Here is an 18,823-nt window from a genome sequence, read left to right on the forward strand (position 1 = left end):
AAAGACAACTTTTTTGAAAATCTCAACACTTCAGTGGTTTCCTCTAAGCATCATTAGCCCCTGGGCTGTGGAGGAGCTTTTTCATCCCTTTCACATCCACTTCTGGCTCTCGCTCCTTTAGCACCTTTATAATCAGTCTAAAATCTAATAACTACAGCAATGTCTCTTATTTGGGGCTGCTGTGTGTGAGATCTGAATCCTCCCATCTGACCGTACCCCTGACACACTTCCCTCCCATCACATTTCAGTTTTTTGGTCTTTATCCATTTACTGTCTCGTGCACACTCATCTTTCTGCCACTCTGATCTCATCTCCTCCCCACGCACAGACCTCCTGCTCTGTGTTACTCCAGGTCCACGCTCGGCAGCCTGATATTCAAGGCCCGTGACCACAGCCTTGGAATCTCACCTCCCAGGCCTCCCTCACACCACTCTCTGCTCTGGACAGACCACCTCTTCAACAGTCCCCAAATGCACCTTGTCCCTTTCCCTCGGTACCAGTTTCCTACATCCTACACGGCCCTCAGAGTCCAGCTTCGGTGCTTTCTACTCACTCAGTGGCCTCCAACAGGGCTGCGCAAGGGCAACAGGAGGCCCCCAGAACTGTGCTGGGTGGGATACATGAAGCTTCACAGCACAAGGCAAAACTACTGAGGTTTTCGGGTTGAAAATCATAAAGGAGAGGACATCCTGCCTTTACCTTTTCGCCTTGTGTGTTCTCTCTGGTTTACAGATATTACTCCATTAGTACAGACACAGGTTATTTACTTTTTTAGTTGAACAAAGTTGCTTTCAAAAAACATCTCATGAGCTACAGCTACCAGTTGCAAAAGCTGGTGTAATCAAACAATGCTACCTGTGGCCAGATCTGTTTGGTTGAATATGCACAGGAGTGAGCTAATAAAAGGCCAGGCAGTGCGACACACTCACTAGAGATTTTCATCTGTTCTTACAGTGAAGTCAAGTTGCTTACATTTTCTCATCCAGATGATACAAAAGAGCTTTTCTTTGTCTTAATTAAACACAAGGGAATGCCCAGTCCAGAAAATTCTGCAAATGAAATGGCCTAAAACGATATCTCCCTTCCCCCACACGTGTAAACACACACACACACACACACACACACACACACACACACACACACAATGACTGCACAGGGACACACATGGCTCCACGGGAGGAGCACGTTCTCAGGTGGTGGCAATAATGGGCCCCACTTTCTCCTGCTGGACGGGGATGTGAGTGCTGACTAGGCTCCAGGGAGAGGCCTTGGGCTGTGTAGTCCCCACACCCCCATGCCAGATGCCAGGCAGCTGGAGAGGAAGACTGTGGAGACATGGCAGTGCCAGTGAGGGCTGGGGGGGGCAGTGTGGACAGAGTTACTATACCCTAGAAGGCTGCATTCCCACCCGGAGGGATGCACTGATGTCTGGAAAAGAAAGGGGCATCTGTTCTAGTGAGTCAGTTTGCACCTGAGGAGGCTGAAGCAAGTGAAGAGGGAAAGGAGAGGAATGTGGGGAGACATGCACGGCACTGAGTGGCATGCCAGAGGTCCTAGCTCTGGATCTGATGTATTTTGGGTCACGGGTGTGTGTGTGTGCTCAGTCACTCAGTTGTGTTCAACTCTGCAATCCTACGAACCACTGTCCACCAGACTTCTCTGTCCATGGGATTCTCCAGGCAAGAATACTGGAGTGGGTTGCCATTTCCTCCTCCAGGGGATCTTCCTGACTCAGGGATCAAATCCACATCTCTTATGTCTCCTGCCTTAGCAGGCAGGATTTTGTTTGTTTGTTTGTTTTGTTTTGTTTTTTAAACCACTAGGGCCACCTGGGAAGCCAATTCTCCTTTATACCAACTGATTTTATTTGTATATTTTTATTATACATTACAGTAATCCAAGTCTATGGTCCTGACCACTGAGGCTGAAGTTGACTGGTTCTATGAAGACCTACAACACTTTCTAGAACACCAAAAACAAGATGTCCTTTTCATCATAGGGGACTGGAATGCAAAAGTAGAAAGTCAAGAAATACCTGGAGTAATTGGCAAATTTGGCCTTGGAGTACACAATGAAGCAGGGCAAAGGCTAACAGAGTTTTGACAACAGAACACACTGTTCATAGCAAATAGCCTCTTCCACCAACACAAGAGATGACTTAACACATGAACATCACCAGATGGTCAATACTGAAATCAGAATGATTATATTTCTTGCAGCCAAAGATGGAGACGCTCTATACAGTCAGTAAAATCAAGATCTGAAGCTGACTATGGCTCAGATCATGAACTCCTTATTGCAAAATTCAAGCTTAAATTGAAGAAAGTAGGGAAAACCACTAGACCATTCAGGTATGACCTAAATCAAACCCCTTATTCAGTGGAGGTGAAAAGATTCAAGGGATTAGATCTGGTAGACAGAGTACCTGAAGAACTATGAATGGAGGTTCATAACATGGTACAGAAGCCAGTGACAAAGACCATCCACAAAAGAAAGAAGTGCAAGAAGGCCAAGTGGTTGTCTGAGGAGGCTTTACAAATAGCGTAGGAAAGAAGAGAAGTGAGAGACAAGGGGGAAAGAAAAAGATATACCCAACTGAATGTAGAATTCCAAAGAATAGCAAGGAGAGATAGGAAGGCCTTTTTAAATGAACAATGCAAAGAAATAGAGGGAAACAACCGAATGGGAAAGATTAGAGATCTCTTCAAGAAAATTGGAGATATCAAGAGAACATTTCATGCAAGGATGGGCATGATAAAGGACAGAACGGTAAGGACCTAACAGAAGCAGAAGAGATTAAGAAGAGGTGGCAAGAATATAGAGAAGAACTACACAAGAAAGGTAGTGATGACTTGGATAACCACAGTGGTGTGGTCACTCACCTAAAGCCAGACATCCTGAAGTGTGAAGTGAAGTGGGCCTTAAGAAGCATTACTATGAATAAAGCTAGTGGAGGTGATAGAATTCTAGTTCAGTGATTTCAAATCCTAAAAGATGATGCTCTTCAAGTGCTGCACTCAATATGCCAACAAATTTGGAAAACTCAGCAGTGGCCACAGGACTGGAAAAGGTCAGTTTCATTCCAATCCCAAAGAAGGGCAAGGCCAAAGAATGTTCAAACTACTGCTGATTGCACTCTTTTCACATGCTAGCAAGGTCATGCTCAAAATGCTTCAAGTTAGGCTTTAGCAGTATATGAACCAAGAACTTCTAGATGTACCAGCTGGGTTTAGAAAAGGCAGAGGAACCAGAAATCAAATTGCCAACATTCATTGGATCATGGAGAAAGCAACGGAGTTCCAGAAAAATAACTACTTTTGCTTCATTGACTATACTAAATCCACTGACTGTGTGGATCACAACAAACGGTAGCAAATTCTTAAAAAAACCGGAGTACCAAGCCACCTTACTGGTCTCCTGAGAAGCCTGTATACAGGTCAAGAAGCAATGTTTAGAACTAGACACAGAACAACAGACTGGTTCAAAGTTGGGAAAGGAGTACAACACAGCTGTATATTGTCATCCTGCTTATTTAACTTCTATGCAGAATACATCCTGTGAAATGCTGGGCTGGATGACCCACACGCTGGAATCAAGGTTTCTGGGAGAAATATCAATAACCTCAGATATATAGATGATACCACTCTGATGGCAGAAAATGAAGAGGAACTAAAGAGCAGTGAGCAAACTCTGGGAAATAGATAGCATCATCGGACTCAATGGACTCAATGGACATGAATGTGAGAAGACTCTGGGAGATACTGAAGGGCAGGAAGCCTGCGCGCTGCAGTCCATGGGGTCACAAAGAGTCGGATACAATTTACTGACTGAGCAACAATAATTATATATAAATACATTTCTACACTTATTTCTGAATTTATAAATTATATATAAATGTATGTACATATATACAGTTGCCCTCGTGTATTTCGCATCTGCAGATTCAGTCAACCATAGATGGTACACTGTATCCACGAATCAAGGTCCAAGTATGCGACCTGACCACCTGTGGACTTTGGTATGTGGGGCAGGTCCTGGATTCAATCCTCTGCAGATACTGAGGGACAACTATATGCTTATGAAAGAGCTTTCTAAAACAAAACAAGAATTCTAGAAGCTTTTATGTGAAAATTAAAAGCAGAGTACCTCCTCAATAGAAGAATGCTTGAGAATTTGAGGTATAAAATTTTCACCACAGAATATTATGCTGCCAATAAAAAGAATAAAATAAGTCTATAGAGTTTTTACTATGTATTGTTAAATGAAAAAAGAGACGTGAATAGCATATTCCATTTTTGAAAACCTATGGGTGTATTAAAGGGCGCTGAGCACACGTGTCGTGTGGACTAGGAGGAGAAACACGGAGGAAAGAGGGTGATGCAAAATAAGCAACAGCAACTGTTAGAATGAAGAAGTTCATGATCAAAAGCAAAAACTATACATATGTAAGTATATATAACACATATGCATGTCAAATGCATGGAAGAATGGTTATTAAAAGTTGGACGTACATTACTTCAGGGTGAAAATAATTCAGGTGATTTTTGCACTCTTGCTTTTTGCATTTTAACAAGAAACATAATTATATAACCAAAATAACTATCTTCATTGAGGGAAAGTTTGAATAACTCAATAACACTGTCAGTATGAAAATGTTCCTTATTTCAGTCTTCCTAGCCAAAAAATCAGAGAAGGCAATCGCACCCCACTCCAGTACTCTTGCCTGGAAAATCCCATGGACAGAGGAGCCTGGTAGGCTGCAATCCATGGGGTCGCAAAGAGTCAGACACGACTGAGTGACTTCACTTTGACTTTTCACTTTCATGCATTGGGAGAAGGAAATGGCAACCCACTCCAGTGTTCTTGCCTGGAGAACCCCAGGACGGCAGAGCCTGGTGGGCTGCCATCTGTGAGGTCGCACAGAGTCGGACACGACTGGAGCAACTTAGCACCAGCAGCAGCAGCCAAAAGATGGCACATCCAGTAGAATATTTAATCATTCATAACAGAAGGAGGTTTTCACAGTCTTTTTCAAAATGGAGACAGACCACAAAGTCCAAAATTAATAATCATCATTAACACTTTAAGCATCTTAAAGGCAGGAGATAAAACTAATTTTTAACATGCCTTCCTGAAGGCTTCAAGCACTCAGTCTTTGATCAATCCCTATTAATTGACAAGGACATTTCAAACCTCATAAATTATTACATCAAAGATACTATTAACTGATATTCAAATGTTATTAAAGAGTACAGTCTCATCTAAAGAATGGAGACCTGAAGCAGCTCCAATGAAAGTAATTCGACTATGAGATTTAATCTGCTACAAAAGTAATAAAACTGTAACACATACACATTTTTCCTTCCTGCCCTGGTCATTCTGAATGGATCTGGCTTTGCTACCATCATTCCTGTAGTCTCTGGCCTATGTGTCATCTACATATCCCCTCAACAGCTGTCCACTCAGTGTCATTAACTTCTGATCTTTACTGCAGATAAAAGATGCATGACAGGAGCTACCAATCATCGTGGGCAATCTCCAGCCTAGACCTGGCTTCAAAACTCTCAAGGGTTAGGGGCTTCCCTGGTGGCTCAGTGGTAAAGAATCCACCTGCTAATGTAGGAGACATGGGTTCAATCCCTGATTCGGGAGGATCCCACATGCCACAGAGCAACTAGGCCCGTGTGTGAGCCGCAACTACTGAGCCTGTGCTCTGGAGCCCTGGAACCACAACTATTGAGCCCTCATGCCCTAGAGCTCGTGTTCTGCAACATGAGAGACCTCTGCAATGAAGAGTAGCCCCCACACGTCACAATTAGAGAAAAACCCGCGCAGCAACCAAGACTGAGCAGTAAAAAATAACAACAAATAAAATTATAAAAAAGAAACTCTAAAAGTTCAAACTCTGCCTGTTAAAATTCTGATTATAACATGCAGTTGAAGAGGTGCTAAGTATTCATTTTTCAGGCCTGCTGTCTCTGTGGGGTAGCGGCAGTAGTGGTCCACAGGCTGGAGACCTGCTCCAGCCTCCGGACAACTGCATATAAAAAGCCACAGAATAGCCCTTCCAGAGGAAACAGGCACACACAGGGCGGAGGTGGGGCTGGGACTGCCGCCCTGATCCCCGAGGCCAAGCACTCCCACCTGCGTGTGGTAACAGCCCACCTGTTACACCCACCTGGCAGGTAAGTGATATTAGATAACATGAAAACTAATTTTACAAGTCTAACACTTTTAAGTAAAATACTTACTTGAACTAACAAGTGGCCTGAATTAGGCAAACATGTCCCAGATTTCTTGGTGTTCTCGTTTACTTGCTTTATCAGACTCATCAATATTTCAACAGCACCTTTGCCCATCATTTCATGAAGAAATTCTGGATTTCCAGAAATGAATTTGATGGTCCCCATGCAGTACAGGAAAGCTTCGGTGTTAGCTTGCAGGTCTTCACTTCTCAGGACCTCCAATAATGATTCTGTCAAAAAGATGAATTATTACAAATGTATGAGTAGAACCGCTGGAGAGAGAGAGATTAAAGCACTTTTATGTGAACATCAAATATGATTTGTAAAATGTTAGCCAGGATCCACGTTCAAATGTTTGTTAAGAGTTACTCATAAGGCGTAAAGAGGAAAGCTTAAGAGACAAATCTCTGTAACATTAATGATAGCAAAAGATGGGATTATTAATATGTAAATAAGAAAGTGTTCTTTTAACTGAATGCCATTCCTAGCCTCTTATTAATATTGGCTAACCTTTATTTTTGGTTAAAAACAGTTTATTACAGAATAACTAATAATTAAAGTAATTTAAGAGTTAAATTTCAACAAACCTTTAAGAATATACTGGCTGCTGTATGAACAGGAAGTTAATCAAGATAGGAACTTAAAAAAATATCTCAACCATAGAAAAGGATGCTTCAAATATAACATCCGCCCTTCCCTAAGACAAGAACATCCATCCAAATAACATACAATTACTAGCTTTTAGGATAATCCAAGCAGCTCTGATAAGGTTAATTATGCCTATCTCACATTAATTTTTCTCAGTGTGATTATCTGTCAGAATCTTTATTTTTAATCTATTATTCTCAACGAGCTTATTCAGCATTATACATTTCTTTCAGTACTGGCTTTGTCCCCGTCTACTGGGATTTAAAAAAAAAAAAAGATCATTTATCCTTAACAAAAGACTTAGGAGTATTTTCCATGTTGTTGCCTTAGATCAACAGTACTAATTCATAAAAGATTTCTCTTTAGGTAACTATTTAAGCATCTTAATTATTTAAGGATATATAAAGAGTTACACATTGTTAGCTAGGCAGTTAGGATGTATTATAATACCTAACCACATATTTGAAACATTTGACACACTTTGATGTCAATTTTCTACAACAGTTATATATGTCTTCCAAGTTAATTATCCCTACCATATCAAAAGATCAAAAATGTCAGTTATGTCAAGTGCTACTAAATGTAATTTTTTAGTAGATCCAAGACCAGGAAATAAATTTTTAAATAGGAAACACTTTGTAAAGTTACATATTGTTACTACAGGCATTTAAAAATATAGCAGGTTATCCTCCTAGGCTCCAAAGGATACATTAAATGCAACATGGAAAACACAGAGGACAGAGAAAAAACAGGCATTACCTAACTTTTGCATATGATAAGAAATTACCTAACTTCTGCATATGATAAAAAAATAAAATATTCCAGCTACCATTAATTATAACTCTGCTCTCCACACTTTTCAATCACATTCAAGTGTAACATTTGCTTAATGGTAGTACTGAATAATACTCACCCAGAATGCTGTCATTTCGAATCAGAGAATCATTCTTCTCACTTCTGCTAATTTTAAATATAAGTTTGCAAACATTAAGAAGATTCTTTCCACTCACTTTAAGCTGCAGAGAAAGAAGTCACATTACCATTGCAGAAGGAAATAAAGACACGCTGTTATTTTTCAACACGAACATCTAATTTAGAAAGTGCAGCAAGAGTGTATCTAAAACATAAAAAGAAGGTCTAAAGAAATCAACTTTCAAAAGATTTGGCCACATATTTGCCAATTATGGTATCTAATTAGCTCATAGTAAATACAATATAAATGATATTCAGAGTAAGCACATTTTAATGATAAGCATTTATTTCTTATTTCATAAAGCCTCATGCTTATATGTGAAATTATTACTTTTTAAAGAATATTTGAGGAAGAAGAAAGGGCTGATGTTGATAAATTTAATTAAATGGAGTAACTACTTTTCAAAATAAAGATGAATACTAAAATTTCAGATTAAACTAACCTATAAAAGAACACATCGTAGAGGTGAAGGAGAGAAAAGAAAGGGGAAAAGTACAATTCTACTTATCATTTGTATAAAATAAAATGAAAAAGTAATACTTTTGATTAGATAATACGTATGTACTTATTATTTAAGCCTATTTCTGAAATGCTTTGAGATAATTGCAAGTAACATTCAAAGGTTAAAATTACCTTCTAAATCACAGAAAAATATTCAAGTAAATTAAGCAATAAGGAAGTACAGTCTTTAAAAAAATAGTCTAGGAGGACTGAGTCAAATGGTCGAAATGAGCTGCATACTTATGTAAAGTAGTAAAAATTAAAATTAAAAATCCTAAATGTCCACTATTTGGGAACAGTTTAATAAACTGGAACATCAATACAATTCATGTTAAGCAGTCACAAAAGTATAATTGAACACTATGCATAAAAAGACATCTACAATCTACTGTAAGATGGAAATACTGTGTGCCTTCATTGCAAGAATGTAAAATATGTTTGTAGGAATGAGGTCATCTGAACAAACATATCTGTGTGAAAAAGATGACATATGGTTCATTAATTTATCATTAAAAAGTATCCTTAAAATTATCTTCAATATTGTTTACTAATGAGTCTTCACTTAGTAAAAAAGACAAAGATAATGGAATTTGTCATTCTGTGTTTGATTCACAAATATTAAGGAGCTCTTGTTGTCTACCAGGCACTGTGCTGTTCCCTGGTGTTGTTCAGTCACTAAGTCGTGTCCGACTCTGCGACCCCATGGACTGTAGCCCACCAGGCTCCTCTTTCATGGGATTCTCCAGAAAACAATATTGGAGTGGGTTGCCATTTCCTTCTCCAGCTGTTCCCTGTAGGAAATACCAAGGTGAGTATGGTTGGCCCTGAGCTGGAGAGGAAGGGAGAGGTGAGTACTGTCCATGAAGCATTATCCGTTATCTGTCTGTCCCCCTGCTCTGGCCCTTTTCATGACACCTCATAGCTAACCCTGCAGATTAGGTTTACTTGTTCCATTTTGCAACCACGGAGTCTGCTCCTCAGACGGGTCATGTCATCTCATCTCAGTATCAGCTGAGTATGTATTAGAAATGCATGGTCTCAGGTCCCAGAAGCCCTACTGAACCAGAATGTGCCTTTTACAACTTAGCCAGGGGATTGAGTGCACATTCAAGTCTGAGAAGCTCTGTTGTGGAAGCCTCATAAACTGTCACATGGGCAGAATGGAAATTTCCTCTGTTCTCAGGATGAAAAGAGGAAATGGAAACTTAAAAAACATTTTTTTATTATTATTTTTAAATTGTTGTTTAAAAACCCAGAAAAAAAAAAGTGACTAGAGAGAAAAAAAAATCTGTATCAAGGGAAATATATTGCCCTTTATATCTGGGAATTCACTTTAATCTGCTGGCAATCTCCCACTACATTATGAGCCTTTGAGGTCAAAACCATGGTTTATTACTCTTTCTGTGTGGGGAAGGTACCCTGTGCTATGTATTCAATCAAATTTGTTGAATAAATGAATGAATACAACTAACCTCACTCCCAAGTCTTACATTTTTAGTAAAAAGCGGCAGAGGACAAATAAACAAAAACACCTAGTGTCAGAGTTTTCATTAAAAAAAAATCCCAACAAACCACCATTTCCAGGCCTGCTGAAGGTTAGTTTACATTCAAAGCAAATTACTATACCTTCTCTTTGGTAACTGTAAAATTATGACTTTGAGACACAAAAAGACAGTAAAACACTGTATGTGAGGAATGCAGACTGCTCTGTGTAAAACAGTACTTCCTCCCAAAGCGGGCCATTCCCTCTACTCTGCTCTATTTTCTTCTCACAGTGCCCATCAGCCCCGTTGGCACTCCAAGTGTTTACTCTCTATCTCTGCTGCTACATGGTCGGCCTGGAGGGCAGGGGTTATTTTATTCATTTTATTCCCAGTGTCAAGAATCCCTGGTGCCAAGTGGGTTCCTGCAGTGGGGAAGTTTACTTTTATGTTAAACATAGTAGTTTACTTGATTTAAAGCAAATTTGGAAAATTAAAGGGAAGTTTAGAAATCACTCATAACACTGCCACTATACATAATCACCGCTGACTTTTCTGTTTTCCCCTTTGTATACGGTGCTAGATTGTCTTCCTTTTCCGAATATAGTTGCATTTACACATTGCATATATGTCTGTACTATTTTTTTTAAATGTCATAAAATAGGCAGATACATTTTTGTAAGTTCTTCTGATACAAAAGTTAAAATGAAAGTGGCTGTCTGGCAAAGCCCCACCTAACCAAAAATGCAAGAAACCTGAACTAACAGTATACTCACTGGACTTTTTAAAACTACAAATAACTTTAAATGTTTGAATGATAATAGTCAACTGGTACATAAAGTCAATATTAGCAGAAAGAAGAGGCTATTACAAAATTTTAGTACTATGTATCTTCAGCTTTTTTGTCAATTTTTTTCTTCCAACAGCTTTTTATGATGTCTTTTAATTTACATAGAACCCCATCACCGAGGTCTAAGGGAAGCAATGCCTTGCCCGCAGCATTATAGAAGATTCTGGTGGCAGATGGGAAGTTGGACTTGTTGGCCTTGAAGGTTGTTCCTGACCTTGAGGTTCCACAGTCAAGCAGAAGGGACGGCCTACCCGCCTCTGCACTCTGGACTGTAGCCTGGAGGAGTCTTGCCCCTGATTCAGCAAGGCGGTCAGTGTCATGGAAAGGGCTTTATCAAAACATGTTTCATTCAGAATCTGTTCACTGCCTGGCAGATAACTTATTCTTTTGCCCTAAAGTAGTTAAATTGTGCCATGTATATAATTAATTTGAATGGCACCTTTAATAACCAAGATGATATTTTCTCTGCAGAGTATTAACAAATTCATGACATTTTCCTTCTTTCTTTATTTATTTTTGGCTTGCTACAGAGCACAATGTCTCAGATCCTGATAAGAGACCAAGGCAGTCCCTGGGCAGCTGGCCACTTGGGTCCTGCCCAGGGCAGCTATACCAAGAGAGCCTTCCAGTCTCACACTGGGGCTCTCCCAGGCCAGGAGGGGCCCCAAATCCAGGGCCAGAGAAGAAACTGAGCAGGCATGCAGTCACCTTTTCATCTCTACTTATAACTTCTGGCTGTACATCCTCCCTGTGCCTTTTCTTTCTCACTAAAGCTGACTGATCAATTATCACCAATGAGAGGGGATTAAACTACTACTAAAATCTCTATTTCAAAGAAATGCTGCTTTCTGCATCACATATAATATCACCGTTTTTACAAAGAGGGTGAACAGTTTAGGGTGGCAGCTAAATAAGAATGTACCCCCTCCAAAACTGCAGAGAATATGTAAAGACTTTATGAAAGACTTCGAAATAAGGAACAGTGGGCACCCTCACTAAACCATCACTAAGTACCAATGCTCACCTTCACCGTGTACTCTAAGATTTTAAATTATATGAATTATGGGTTTTAACATAATAGCTTTTATTTTTCTGAAACCAGGTAAACAAAGCTTCATTCATTTGTTTCAGCGGCTCTCTTAGAACATTCTATAATAATTGTGTCTTATCTTTTGGTTCCAACTGTTTATGGCTGTGACCACAAAGGGCTGCACTCAAACAATGATATCATTTTGTTTGAGACAGAGTTTCTATAGAGTTTTATTTGGTGTCTGGCCTTTTCTCTAACACCTCACAGAAGCTTTCTATGGCCACCTTTCCGTGACCACAAAGCAGCTGGTTCTCTGTTTCACGCGGCCTCATAAAGCACCTGGGCACTATGTCCACAGCCCAAGTTATCTGAAGTTATTTATTAAACCATGTGACAGAAGCACCAAGCGCCCAACAGAAACCATAGGGCAGAAACCACAGTCTGCACTCTCTGATACTGATCTCCAGTCAAGTTACTTGAGTTTCTGTTTTGAATGCGTTTGCCTATTTTTAAGAAAAAAAAAAAAACCTTGCCACAATCCACGTGTGAACATTTATTTGTTTGAACATTTTCTCTGTACTCAGTCTTATTTCTTTGGTACTTTCTGGTCAGATTCTGGGATGTCAGTTCACCACCTCGATTCTGTTTTCAAGATTCTAAATGAACACCTTGCATTTCTAATCTTTGTAATGTTTTACAAACAAAGCATTTAACAGAACTTGTATGTGCTACAGTCTATGAGACCAGAGAAAAGAAAGACTTACTGCTAGAATAATTTTTGCAAGTTTAAGGCTCAGCAAGTCCGAGCCAACATCAACTAGTTTATATAGGGTCTTCAGGAGAACACTTCTTCTCTTAAATTTATTTCCAAGCATGTTTCCTTCCTCTAAAGCATGATGAAGTTGTGTGCAAGTGGCACAGACCATTTCAATGTTTTCTTCTGTTGGGGCAAAGAGAGTAAAGCAGAACTTACTCACTGAGGTCAAGTTTTTGAGTGTGTCAAACACAGACTGTACGCAAAACCCCATAATTACCTCCCTGAACATCTTCAAATTCCTGAACTATGTTGTTTTCTTCCCCTTTTCATTTCCATCTGATTTTTTTTTTTTCTATTTTGTTGCTCCATTTCCTACCATGTTGACTTCTTTACTAATCAGTTAGCTTATCTAGAACACACAGTCTTTCAGAGAGTGTACTGAGGAGGGGAACTCCCGATTTCACTGGCTCTCCTTTATTCCTCCTGCCCGCCACCCACCAGGGCTCTGCTCAGGGCCCTGGAAGCTTCTGCTTTGCATCTCCACCTTCACCCCTCTGTCACACAGTTCCAAGGGCCCAGAATGTTCTCCTTACCTTCATCCCTACTGCTTTTGGTCCTTCAAGGCCCTGTTTATGTTCTGGCTCCTCCAGAAAAGGTATACAATGCCACATTCAACAAATACTATTATTTTTCACACATATATGTACGCTGTTCATTTTGCATGCTAGTAAGGTAATGCTCAAAATCCTTCCAGCTAGGCTTCAGCAGTATGTGAACCGAGAACTTCCAGATGTACAAGATGGGTTTAGAAAAGACAGAAGAACCAGAGATCAAATTGCCAGCATTTGTTGGATCACAGAGAAAGCAAGGGAATTCTACTTCTGCTTCACTGACTACACTAAAGCCTTTGACTGTGTGGAAAATTATTAAAGAGATGGGAATATCAGACCACCTTACCTGTCTCCTGAGAAACCTGTAGGTGGGTCAAGAAGCAACAGTTAGAACTGGACATGGAACAACTGACAGGTTCAAAATTGGGAAAGGAGTACATCAAGGCTGTATTTATCACCCTGCTTATTTAATCTACATGCAGAGTAATCATGTGAAATGCCAGGCTGGATGAATCACAAGCTGGAATCAAGATTGCTGGGAGAAATATCAACAACCTCAGATATTCAGATGATACCACTCTAATGGCAGAAAGCGAAGAAGAACTAAAGAGCATCTTGGTGAAGGTGAAAGAGGAGAGTGAAAAAGCTGGCTGAAAACTCAACATTCAAAAAATTAAGATCATGGCATCTGGTCCCATCACTTCATGTAAAATAGATGAGGGAAAAGTGACAGAGTTTATTTTCTTGGGCTCCCAAATCACTGCAGATGGTGATCATAGCCATGAAATTAAAAGATGCTTGCTCCTTGGAAGAAAAGCTATGACAAACTTAGACAGCATATTAAAAAGGAGAGATATCACTTTGTTGACAAAGATCCATACAGTCAAAGTTTGGTTTTTCCAGTAGTCATGTATGGATGTGAGAGTTGGACCCTAAAGGAGGCTGAACACCAAAGAATTGATGCTTTTGAATTGTGGTGCTGGAGAAGACTCTTGAGAGTCCCTTAGACTACAAGATCACATGAGTCAATCCTAAAGGAAATCAACCCTGAATATCCATTGGAAGGACTGATGCTGAAGCTGAAATTCCAATCCTTTGGCCACCTGATTCAAAGAGCTGACTCATTGGAAAAGATCCTGATGCTGGGAAAGATTGAAGGCAAAAGGATAAGAGGGCAGCAGAGGATGAGATGGTTAGATAGCATCACCAATTCAATGGACACAAATCTGAGCAAACTCTGGGAGATAGTGAAGGATAGGGAAGCCTGTTGTGCTATATAGTTCATGGGGTCACCAAGAGTCAGATATGACTTAACAACGGAACAACAACAACAAATGCATCTGTGTTACATGCCCAGTGCCCTCAAAGAGGTACGCTGAGTAGGAACCGTGTCTTAGACATCTTTGTACCGACAGTACACAGTACAGGGAGAATACTGTACTGACAGCCTGTAACAAAGTTTAATGCAGATTCACTTTCTATTAATAATATGCCTATTGATGAAAACAATGATCAATATCTTCTTATGAGAATAATGCTCATTATCTTAGAAAAGAAGCAGCAAGTGAAACAAAACCTCAAAATGTCAGCATGTCCACCATTATTTGGAGGTGAGTATTAGCAACTTAAGTTAAATGAAAGTTGCTCGGTCATGCCTGACTCTTTGCGACCCCATGGACTATACAGTAAGGCCATGGAATTCTCCAGGCCAGAATACCAGAGTGGGTAATCTTTCTCTTCTGCAGGGGATCTTCCCAACCCAGGGATCCAACCCAGGTCTCCCACATTGCAGGCAGATTCTTTACAAGCTGAACCACAAGAAGCCCAAGAATACTGGAGTGGATAGCCTATCCCTTCTCCAGGAGATCTTCCCGACCCACAAATCGTACCAGGGTCTCCGGCATTGCAGGCGGATTCTTTACCAACGGAGCTATCAGGGAAGCCCCAAGTATTAGCAAAGAAGATAATAAAAAGTAGACTTTCATCAGGAAGCAGGGGAGTGCTTCATTTTATAATCAGAATTCTGAGGAAAACAATTTTTGAAACTGGTAGCCAATTTTTGAAACTGGTAAACCGAAAGTCATACATGGAAGAAAAGCTGCACACAAAATAGTACATGAGGGGAAATGCAAGGACCCAGGGTATAAGACATCCAGCTGAAAAATATTATCTCTGATAGATTTCGTCACAAAATTTAAAAGTAGGAAACCAATCTTAAATAAATACCATAATGTGCTCTTGAAAGCCCACATAGAGGAAGTGTGCGCCTGCAGAAGGAAATGACTCAGGCCATTTTTAGCTCTTTTCAACAATAACATCTAAGAAAAAATTTTAAACCTCAATAGTTAAGTAACCTTCCATGCCTTTCAGTTAAGCACTTAAATAAAATGAATTGATGGGAAATGACTGAGACTAACTTTAAATAAAAGGAAAAAAACTGAGTTCTATTGTAAGAAAAATACTTTTGTTTTGTTGTTTCATTCTTCTGTTACTGGCAGTTTCTTCACAAACCCAAGTCCAGGCTGCAGGCTACTCTGTAGACATCAAGGTATTTTTCTAATACTTCCCTCCACACACTCTTCAGCCTGCTGGGTTCTACTCAAGAGTAGCTGTTTTAGCTTAAAAGAAATTAAAAAGGAAGGCACCAGGGTCAAATTCTAAACTACCAATCAAAATACCTCTTTCTACTGGTTGGTTTGTTATATCTGCCAGGTAGCTTCAAAAAGACAGCTTGAACCTAAAATCAATCAAGATCCTCGAGGGACTAAAGCTAGTGGGTGAAAGTTTGATGAGTAGCAGAAAGCAAGGTAGACTCTGCAGTAACTTTTCCCCATAAGAGACCTATTAACTACAAAGGGAAAAATAGTAACTTTACATTGAAAAACCATGCAGACACCACCTTCCCCAAGTGATCAAAGTCCACATCACCAGTAACGGACCAACTCAGCATCCCGTGCCTCCTGATAATCATATACCCAGGAAGGACACAGAACCACTCAGGCTGCACGCCTGCCCAAGTGCCTAACCACCATCAAATGGTGAGAGAGTACCAGACAAACTCAATGTGTGGGGGCAGTCTATGCAATAACTGGCCTGTGCCCAAGGACATCAAGATCACAAAAGGGATGTGACAAGTAACTGTATTCAGGATTTTCCTTCCCTATGAACAAAATTATTAGGATAACTGGCAAAATCTAAATTGGGTTTGTATAGTGTTGTATAGTGATTTCCAGATACGTAATAGAATGCCCTTACTTCTAAAACTACATGCCAGGGTACTTAGGAATATGGGGTGTCATAATGGCAACTTATTCTCAGATGGTTCGAAAAAGGGGAAAAAATGTGTGTGTGTTGAGTAGGGGGTGTATAGAGAAAAAGAGAGCAAGAGAGAGAGAGGGAGGAAGGGGGAGAAAGAATTATAAAGCAAATGTGGTAAAATGTTAGTATTTTTGGAATCTGGGGGAAGAGTATACAGGATTTCTTTGCACTATTCTTGCAACTTTTCTGTAAGTCTGAAATTATGTCATTAAAAAAAAGCAGGAAAAAAAGGAGAGAGAAATAAAAAGGAATCTCAAAGGGTCAAGTAACCTGTGTTGGTTTGAATTTGCAGGTGTAGAACCCGCGGGTATGGAGGGCCAGCTATACAATACCATTTTATACACAGGACTTGCGTATCCACGGATTTTGGTATACTCAGGGGTCCTAGAACCATACCCTGTGGAAAACTGCCACCGTTTGCTGTTTTTCAATTTGTCTATGGAAGAGATACCATTCTTCAGCATTTAATCATCCCCTGAGAAGGGAGATTCATCTACATTTCGAATCCCAAACTCCTCAATTTTCTCTGTTGTGACAGAGCCCTCAGAACCCTCTTAAAATCCTTCTCCAAGACAGGCCTCTGTGCTGCTCATCACCTGCCCTGCTGTGCTTTCTTCTTTACCACCAAGCACCCCCAGAGAGCCCAGGATGGGCGAGGCTGTTCGAACCTTCAAGGAAGTAGGGCTTTTGCACAGCTTTCCTGGTGGGCTGGTGGCCAGGACTCATTTACCCTGCTTCTTCTAGGGTTTCTTCCTGTGGCTACCATGCTGGTTTGCTCATCCAAGGGGCACTGGTTTCACAGTTGCTAGTGATGGCCTCATGTGTGCTGTGGGCCAGGACTACAGCTCCAGAAGAGCCCATTTCAACTTCAGAAGTGGAATCCCTGAAGAGTGGCAAAGGGGTAGAAAGCAGGAGCAGGGGCGTTTCCCTGCCAAGCTGTCCACAAAGTCACCCTGGCAGAGGCCCATGGGTTGTAGGCCTTCACTGCTGGGGCGTTCCAGAGTTCAAGGGCGGGGCACATCCAAGCCCACTTCTCTCTCTGAGTGGCATCCCCGACAACCATGTTCAGCCTTTGGAAAACTGGATATACAGCCCTTCCTCAGGAGCCACAGGGTATTGGCTCTAGGACCCCTGAGCATACCAAAATCCGTGGATGCACAAGTCCTGTGTATAAAATGGTATTGTACAGTCGGCCCTCCATACCCACGGGTTCTACATCTGCGAATTCAAACCAACACAGAATAAAGTTCCACTTACAGCTGGTTGACTCCGTGGATGTGCAGCCTGAAGCTTTGGAGGGCCAACTGTATACACCTGGATCTAGAAAACCATGGGCATACCTGCCAAGGATGTCATTCTGTGAGACTTAGCCAATGTTTCAGAGGATTGAAATCTATTTTAATTTTGCACTGTTATTCATGAACTACCACACCAGAGAGTTCAAACTGGCATTTTCTTGGGCAGAAGTAGTGGTAATTTATATTCTAAAGGGACTTTAAGAAGTAGGTTCTCTTGTGGTATTTAAAGTATAATTCTAAAATTAGGTTTACATGTAATATTGAATACATACATTACTGGGTAAATAGATGATTTCACTTGTTTCTGAACAAGTTCACAGAAATGACAAAGTGTACTGAAAATATTAGGGCAATGGGGAACATACAAATAACTGCAGATATTTTCGATCTAAAGCTACTTTTTTTTTTTTTACCTTTTTCTAAGTCATGCAAAATGGGTACTATCCTTGTATTCCAAAATACTTCATCTACTTCTATTTCTGTATTCTTTTCTTGCAAGTCAGCTTTTGAGCCTGCAACAGAAAAACAGAACAAGAGAAAGAGCCGTGAAAAAGGAGTTACAACTAGAGCACTGCCAAGGAGACTTCGTTATCCATCCCTAAAATTAATAAACTCTGGAATTACATTACACTTTGCCCCCCCCAACCCAACTAATTCTAATGAGAATTACATGTCTTCTAATCAAATCAAATTAAATTCAGTAAAGATCATGTAAAGAAATCATAACTTTAAACTCTGATTGGGACACTGCATAAAGCCTTCAGCTTTGTAAATGTTGATATTATTGTCAGCGAGGCACTCTGGAGTTCTGGCTTGTTTCTGCTTGTTTGTTTTTTCTTTTTAAACATATCCCGCTATAACATAAAATAAATAGAAAACTGTAGATATGTAAAGAACAAGGATTTTGAAAATGTTTTAATGGAAAATTTTCTGAGAGGGAGGCCTGCAGGGACTTTCTCTCCTACAGAAAATAAAATGTTCACATTATTGTGGGGCCAGTGCTTCTCACACCAGTGGTTTTGTGTGGGGCAACAGGAAGCCTGAGCTCTGGGTGCTGACAGACCTCAGTTCAAATCCCAACTCCGTTACTGACGCACTGGGTGACAGGGTC

General features: G+C 40.3%; 1 protein-coding gene across 5 annotated transcripts in view; it reads right to left on the reverse strand.

Moving 5' to 3' along the window:
• ARMC2 (armadillo repeat containing 2) overlaps positions 1-18,823 on the reverse strand; it is a 242,905-nt gene that overhangs the window by 61,876 nt on the left and 162,206 nt on the right. For all 5 annotated transcript variants that reach the window (XM_059889700.1, XM_059889698.1, XM_024996614.2 and 2 more), the window contains 4 exons: positions 18,126-18,224; positions 12,493-12,668; positions 7,807-7,909; positions 6,252-6,475 (listed from right to left, as the gene is read on the reverse strand). In XM_059889700.1, the coding sequence (XP_059745683.1) occupies positions 6,252-6,475; positions 7,807-7,909; positions 12,493-12,668; positions 18,126-18,224 (602 nt within the window). The remainder of the gene's footprint in view (positions 1-6,251; positions 6,476-7,806; positions 7,910-12,492; positions 12,669-18,125; positions 18,225-18,823) is intronic.

Source organism: Bos taurus, chromosome 9 (genome assembly GCF_002263795.3).
Source record: "Bos taurus isolate L1 Dominette 01449 registration number 42190680 breed Hereford chromosome 9, ARS-UCD2.0, whole genome shotgun sequence".
NCBI lineage: Eukaryota > Metazoa > Chordata > Mammalia > Artiodactyla > Bovidae > Bos > Bos taurus.